The 7,700-nt window shown below is 35.6% G+C and overlaps 1 protein-coding gene across 1 annotated transcript; it reads right to left on the bottom strand.

Moving 5' to 3' along the window:
- Nucleotides 1-5,826: 5,826 nt before the first annotated feature.
- Nucleotides 5,827-6,414, bottom strand: LOC141612570 (trypsin inhibitor 1B-like). Its single transcript, XM_074431380.1, has one exon. The coding sequence runs from the start codon at nucleotides 6,412-6,414 to the stop codon at nucleotides 5,827-5,829; it is 588 nt and encodes a 195-aa protein (XP_074287481.1).
- Nucleotides 6,415-7,700: the final 1,286 nt, after the last annotated feature.

Below are 7,700 nucleotides of genomic sequence, written 5' to 3'. Positions count from 1 at the left end.
CATTCACGGCATCAACGACAGGCTGAAAGGTATTGTCCAGGCCATCAATGACGTGATCAGTGACGTCTTCATCGGAGATAATGGTGCCAAGGAGAGCTAGTTCATCAACAGTAGTTTTAATTTTTGTCATGTAATCGGTTATGGATAGAGTACCTTTGGTAGTGTGTTTGAGTTTGTGGCGAAGTTGCTTAATGTGACCACGAGAGGGGAGAGCGTAAGATGACTCGAGAGCCTTCCACGCCTCACAAGTTTTTGTGGTACGATTAAGGAGGGGACTAATGGCTGATGTGAGGGTGCTTGCTAGGGCACTAACCAAGAGTTTGTCTTGCCGGACCCAAGTATGATAGGCCGGATTGGAGGATTTGGTGTTGTCTGCATTGGTAACGAATTCAGAGGGGGGTGCAGTTCCGTCGACATAGGCGAAGAGGCCATAGCCATGAAGGAGGGATTCAATTTGGAATCGCCATTGGCGATAGTTAGATCCATCGAACTTGGCTACGGAATGCACGTTGAGAAGCACTAAGGGCTTCGATGGTTCATCTGAATTGGGAATTGTAGCAGACGACATTGTTGAAAGTTTTAGGGTTAGGAAATCAGGAAAGAAACCGGTCTCCTGATACCATGTAGAAGTTGATAATTGTATTGATTAATTGATAATTACAAAGATACATAGGATAACTATATATAGGAATACATAAGATATGTTAACAAAGATACAGTGTATAAGATCCTAAATAATAGGCAACTAATAACAATAATATACATGATTATAGGAGAGAATAATTAGAGTTGTTGGAGTCCTCTAAGTATTCTCTACATCGTCGAGGTGAAAATTATCCGAATAGAAAGTGACTTGTAGAGTAGCAGCTACTCATTTAAATTAATATTAATATTAATATTTTATCCTTTATCCTTTAATTGAGTTTAAAATTGATAAGTTTGTATAAAGGAAAAAAAAATTAGAATTTACATCTGAGTAGATGACCGAACTTGAAAAAGCTACGGTTACACTCAGAGGGCGTTTGTTTCACGCATGGGTATGATTTTGGAATTAGGAATCATACCTGGGTGGTATGGAATTGGAACTTCATTCCTCGTACATACCTTGTGTTTGTTTCAATTGTATGCGGTATGGGTTTGAAACTAAGCTAAAGTTGAAATATGTAAAATCCAATACTTTAAATAATAATTTTAACATATAAAGTCATGAAAATAAAGATTTATTAATCAAATAATTATGTAAAATGTTTCATTTACAATATGTCATAATATTTTTTTTCACATTTTTTTTGTGTAAATTGATAAACAGTACCAATATAAGGACCTTTTTTAATGAATGGTACCATCATAAAAATTAATTTGTAAACAATACCAAAATATTTACTCCGATCTACTAATAGTACCAACACACACTTTCCGGCAAAAATGACATAAAATGACCAGAATGCCCTTATTATTAGATCTGAAAAAACCACTCCCTTCTCTCTCTGACACCCCCTCTTTTGTCTCCAACACACCACCACCTCCACGACACCACTACCACCGTCAACAAACCGCCATCATCAGTCTTCGACGACCGCCGCCGCCAAGCACCAACATTTGTTCTCTAGCCGACAATCACCACCAATACACCCTCTTCTCCAGCCAACAACCACCACCCCGCCTCTTCTCCAACCGACATCATTTTCAAGTTTCAAATTTTGAAAAGGAGGAAGAGGAAGAAAAGGTAGAACGAGAGAGAAGGAAAGGCGGTGTGTGGTCGTCGGCGGTGGGGTCGGGGGTGAATAATGGGGGAGAAAGGTAATGACGGAGGAGTAAGAGATGGGGAGAAAAGGCGGCAGATGGTGTCTAGTCGAGTGTGGCGTCGTCGGGGTGGTGGCAGCGAGGGCGGGGCAAGTGCGACTTTCCGACGAGGGTGGTGTTTGGCGGGTTAGATAAGGGGTGGTGTATTAAGGTGGTTTAGTTAGGCTAGGTTAGTGTTTAGGAAATAGGGGAGGGGTATAATAGGTATAAAAAAGTAAACATTAGGCGGGAATTTTCAAATCCACCTAAAAAGTGCGACTTTCCGGCGACTTGGTACTATTAGTAAATATTCTGGTACTGTTTACAAATTAATTTTTATGTTGGTACCATTCATTAAAAAAGGTCCTTATATTGGTACTTTTTATCAATTTACACTTTTTTATTATTTTATGGTTTGATACCCATGAGTATCAATCTCATACCCACCCCCCTCCTTGGGTATGAGAAACCCATACCTGGCCTCATGGGTTTGAGGTATGGGTATAAAACCTCCAAATTTACCAAACAAACACTTAATATGGGTTTTGGCTCATTCCAAACCCATACCTTATACCTTTTGCATGTGTTTGAACCAAACACCCCCTTAGTGTATAGAATCTTTTATACACTACGACTAATGTAATGACATGTGACAATGATGGGATATAAAATAAAGATCTATTTTAACATTGGCTTTGTTACATATCTTAATTGCTCCGTAATATATTTCCAAATATTATTTGATTTTCCACCAATGGTATGTTTGGGAACCTTGAATTGGAATTGAATTCCGTAATTGAGACATTTCAAGTGTTTGGGAACTCCTAGAATTTGGAATTGGAATTGGAATTGACTCAATTTCTTATCAATTCCAAGCTAGTTAAAATTTGGGATTCTCAAATACCTACCATATACTAGACATTGCAATTCCATGACTTCTTACGTTTTAGTTTGTAACGCAAATTTTGTCACAATATTTTTAGGGTGTTGATTTTCGCAGTACACTTTTTTCTCATCGTAGTACATTACTGACAATTATACCCTTTTATTTTCCCTCTCTAATTCCTCTCTCATGTATTCTAATTAAACTCCTCCATCGTCCTCTAGTCTCACAAAATCCTTAAACCCGATTACTAATGTCGACACTGGAGGAGGGGGTTCGCCGGACGACTAGGTCGACGCCGTCCGGTGGAGAGCCGATGATGGTGTTGAAGTGGTGGGTCGGAGAGATTGGTGCATAAGGGTAGTAGAAATTGGAACACCGGTGGCGGAGTAAATGTCGCCGGCGGAGAGTGAATTGACGGCCAACCATACCGCCGGCGTGAGGAGAGTGGGGTTCCAGTGGCAGGTCAGGTCAGAGTGTGGATACCCACTTTGGTCGAATGTTACGTACAGTAGTACTGTGTACTATGAATTGTTTGTTTTTTTTTCTCCTTTTTTGATGTAGTACGTACACACCAGTACACCACAACCATGAGCGGCCAATACCACAACCGCCGGCGACCACCTGCACCATGTGCCTCCCATCATGACTCACCGGCCAAACCATCAGACCATTACCGACGACAACCAGCAGCAAACCTTTCTCTCTCGCGCTCTCTCCCTTGACTCACACTCCCTCACACGCCTGGCACCGTCAGTCAGTCAGGCACTGTCGGCCACCGTCAGACGGCCGGTCACCAGCGACAAGCAATATGCCTAAAACATCCAACCCAAATTAATTAACCCCTAAATAATTTCACATAAACCCTAATTAAAAATTACATACAAAATTATATAAAAACTCAATTTGATTAGAATTAATGTTTAATGAATTAAAAAAAACCTGCTCTATGGTGAAATAAACATTCATAATTGTAGAATTTGAATGAGGTAAATGATTGAAAAGAAGAGAAGAAGAAGAGAGAATTTTTGATGTTTTTTGAGTGAAGGGTAGAGTAATGGAAAGTTTAGTGTAAAAAGTAGTGTAATGAGTAAAAATCGTACTGCGAAAATAAATTACGTATATTTTTATTTATGATATTTTTTCCGATCGCAATATTTTTCGAGGCAATATCTAATTTTTTCAAATACAAAATATCCAATGGCCTCGACCCATATCCGTCTCGCCCAAATTCAATTCTAATTCCAATTCCACGGGTTTTCCAAATGCAATTTTTGAATTGGATTAGGAATTGAATTCAAACATTTCAATATTTTTTATTATTTTTTAGGTTAAGTTGAGTATATGTGTGAAATGGGAAGGAGTAAGGGGATTTTTATACTAAAGTGGCATGAATTCATTACATAATTGTTATATTTGTAGGTTTTTACGATAGAAATTGAGATAGTATTATCAGGTTGTGTAATTTTTGATGTTTTTATGTGACACTAGCTCATTTTGATTTACATGCATTATATGTTCCTTTATCGTAATTGAATATAAATATAAAACGATATAATACCATTGTAAAGAGATTTAATACAAATTTATTGTAAAATACATTATTCTGAAACTAATTTTGTCTACTTAATATAATTATGTTTGAATCCGTAGTATCGCAACAAACAAGTGTAGATTCTGTTCTTTTGGACTGAAACTTATCTGATCTGAACTGAACTGAACTTATAGGATCTCGAATCAAATCGAATCAAACTTATATGATCTCGAATCAACTTATTGGATCTCGAATCGAATCAACTTATACGATCTGAATCGAATCGAACTTATAGGATCGAATCAAACTTATAGGATCTCGAATCAATCGAATCGAACTTATAGGATCGAAGTGAACTTAAATTAAGTGAGGTATAGGATCTCAATCAATCAATCAACTTATAGGATCTCGAATCAATCAATCAACTTATAGATCTCGAATCGAACTTATAAGATCTCGAACTAAATCGAACTTATAGGATCTCGAATCGAATCAACTTATAGAATATGAATCAACTTATAGGATCTCGAATCGAATCGAATCAACTTATAGGATCTGAAGTGAACTTATATTTAAGTGACTTTAAGTCCAAAAGAACAGGGCCTAATTGGTTTCTTAATTATATCTACTACCGTAATACGTGGTTAGATGTAGTCGCATACTTGTTGCCTAACGGCTCTCTCCTTCTCGATATGCTGCATGCATGTGACTAGTCTTAATTGTGTTTTTGTAGTTTATCGTACGAATATTAAGATGGGTTTAAGATAGTATTGTTAAATGAAGCTCTTCAGTCAAGAAGAAGAAAAAAAATGTATGTCTGGTAGCACTCTTTATGGACCGGACAACTCATTACTGTCCAGTCTATTAACAAAATGGGTTTAGATCGGTTATATTGGGTCAGCGTAATTCGGCTTGGAATTCCGGCATTGAGTCAGGTCATTCGGGCGAGTTCAATTTTTCAAGGTCTAGATAAGAGTGAGAAGAGTATGGAAGATATTTTGAAGCTAAAAATATGCTCGAAAATACATGGACTTGAGCCGCGTTTATCAAAGTAAATTAAGTAATATTTCCCCACCAAGCAAGTTATTATTAGTAAAAGCTAAAATAAATGTATGTGTCGATGAGATTTTATTAGGGCATTTTATCAATAAGTCGATATCATCCATATAGACTATATTGTGTAATTTTGTACTCTATTCGTGTCAATTATTTGTTTTTATTTTTTGTTTAATTGGAGCGAATTTACTAGCTATTAACTGAAATACGGAGTACAAAGTAATTATACCAAAAAAACGGGTTTTCATTTCATTTGACATAAACCCACACAATATTACACACATGCGTAGATATTCCAGCACCAAACCCAGAAGTACGAACTACGTAGTATCCGTTATAGTACCCTCATTATTCATCACCGTACATAGATAACGAGTAGGAGTAATAATTAACACAAATTATTATGTAATAAAATCGCTTTACTATATATCGTGTAATACGACCCTCCAATTAGTTGAACAGACACTCATATATTACTCTACTAATATATGAGTGTCTCCACAATTAATAAAAGGGTTGTAGTTTTACACTGTAAAACGATCTTACACATTAATTATTGTTAATTTAATCTTTAAGAAGTAGATAACTCTAGAAAATTGAAAGCTTTCTTGAAGGACACGGCAGTAGGATTCTTAGTAAGACCTAAGAGCCCATCATCCTCAAATAATCCAACATTATTCCTATTATCATCCTCAAAAGACAAATACTTTAACTCATAGGTATGTAGGTTATTGGATTTTTTCCCCTTAGTGATGATGAAAGACATGCGCGCATCACCGCCGGTGGTGATGTACGCCTTCCGGGACGACGGGTCCAGGGTTTGTGTCCACATCACAGACTCCCCGCATGGCGTGGGGCCCTTGAAACTTAAGCCGATGTGGAGGTTAGGGAAAATGAAGGGTAGTCTGGCAGGGGAAAAGATCGTAATAGGGGTACCAGGTGAATTTTCAGTTTTACTACTCGAGGTTATATATAGTGGACATCCACCATTTTTTTGGGTGTAGGTTAGACCGCTCTTAGAGGTTACTGGGACAATGTAATATTCCCTGCCATTGTGTATCGGGTCGCCATCGGTATCGGCGATAAAAGCAGTGGAAGATGGGACGATCAAGAGTAGGACAAGAGTGATTAAAGCTGTAAAGAGTAATGAAGAAGACATTTTTAGGTTAATAATAAGATAAGATGAGGAATAATTGAGGATAATGTGTGAAAATGGAGGGTGTAGGAGGTTTTTATATAGTGAAGTGCTATGGGTCCCATACTCCCATTCTAACTATTTATCTGTTTAATTTTTTTTTTATTTGGGTTACATTTAAAAGTAAATAAAGAATTTGTGATTGAAATGGCATATTATATGTGTTTCGCAAATTCTTATTTCAGACGGGCTATTTCGCGTCTGAAATAAGACGGATTAAATTTAGTCATTTTACGATAAAATGTTACTATTTTATGATAAAATATTACCATCATTTTCAGGGTAAAAAGTGACAACTTTAGTTATACATTTTGTCATTAAATGGTTACATTCTATTAAAAAAAGTGTGGCATTTAATACGACTTATTTCAGACCATCTGAAACAAGACTTATTGTATATGTATAGTTTATGATTACTTAAATAAGTAACAAATAAGGTATTTTCTTAATTTTAAAATTATTAGCTGAAAAATTAGTTGATATTCCGTATTTGGTAAAAGGAGAAAATGAGATAAAAGTAACTGAAATGATAACCTATTTTTACCAACGTGCAACATTTTATTCCAAATAGCTGAAAACATTTTTATTTTCATTTTTAATTTAAGATATCTTTATTCAAAAGTTGCAAAAAAGAAAAAACAAATTCTATAGAATACCCTCGTATTTTTTTGAATTTTTCGTGTTATCCCTCATATTTTAAAAAATCATTGGTACCTATAAATTTAATGAAAACTTTTTAAAATACCCTAATATGCTCTAATGTGTCTTTCTAAATGTCCCATTTAATATGCGCTTTCTATTGATTTTTTGGCAAAGATTTGTCAAATTATCATCACAAATTTGGTTTACTCAATCATAAACATATTTTCTTTACTAAATTTAACCATTAGAAAATTCAAATTTTACTAGTTAAGGTATATATTTTATGAAATAATTAAAGAATTTAAGGGTATTTGTTTTTAAAAGCAAAGGATATACTCCCTCTTAGGCTCTGTTCTTTTGGACTTAATTTCAGTTCTAATCAGTTCAGATCAGTTCAGTTCAGTTCAGTTCAATTTATTTCAACATTACTATTATTATTCTTATTGATATTCTTATTATTATTCAGTTGGACTTAATTTCAACATTACTATTCTTAATTTCGATTCTAATCGATTCGATTCGCTCCATTCGATTCGATTTAGTTCGATTTCGGCTCAATTTAGTTCGATTCGATTCGATTCGATTGATTGAATCGATTCGATTGATTC

Source organism: Silene latifolia, chromosome 11 (genome assembly GCF_048544455.1).
Source record: "Silene latifolia isolate original U9 population chromosome 11, ASM4854445v1, whole genome shotgun sequence".
Lineage (NCBI taxonomy): Eukaryota > Viridiplantae > Streptophyta > Magnoliopsida > Caryophyllales > Caryophyllaceae > Silene > Silene latifolia.
The sequence above is the reverse complement of the archived record's forward strand: the minus strand, read 5'-3'. Positions and strand labels throughout refer to the sequence as shown.

Coding starts and splice junctions, on each gene's coding strand:
- LOC141612570 (XM_074431380.1), bottom strand. CDS start 6,414: ATGTCTTCTTCATTACTCTTTACAGCTTTAATCACTCTTGTCCTACTC.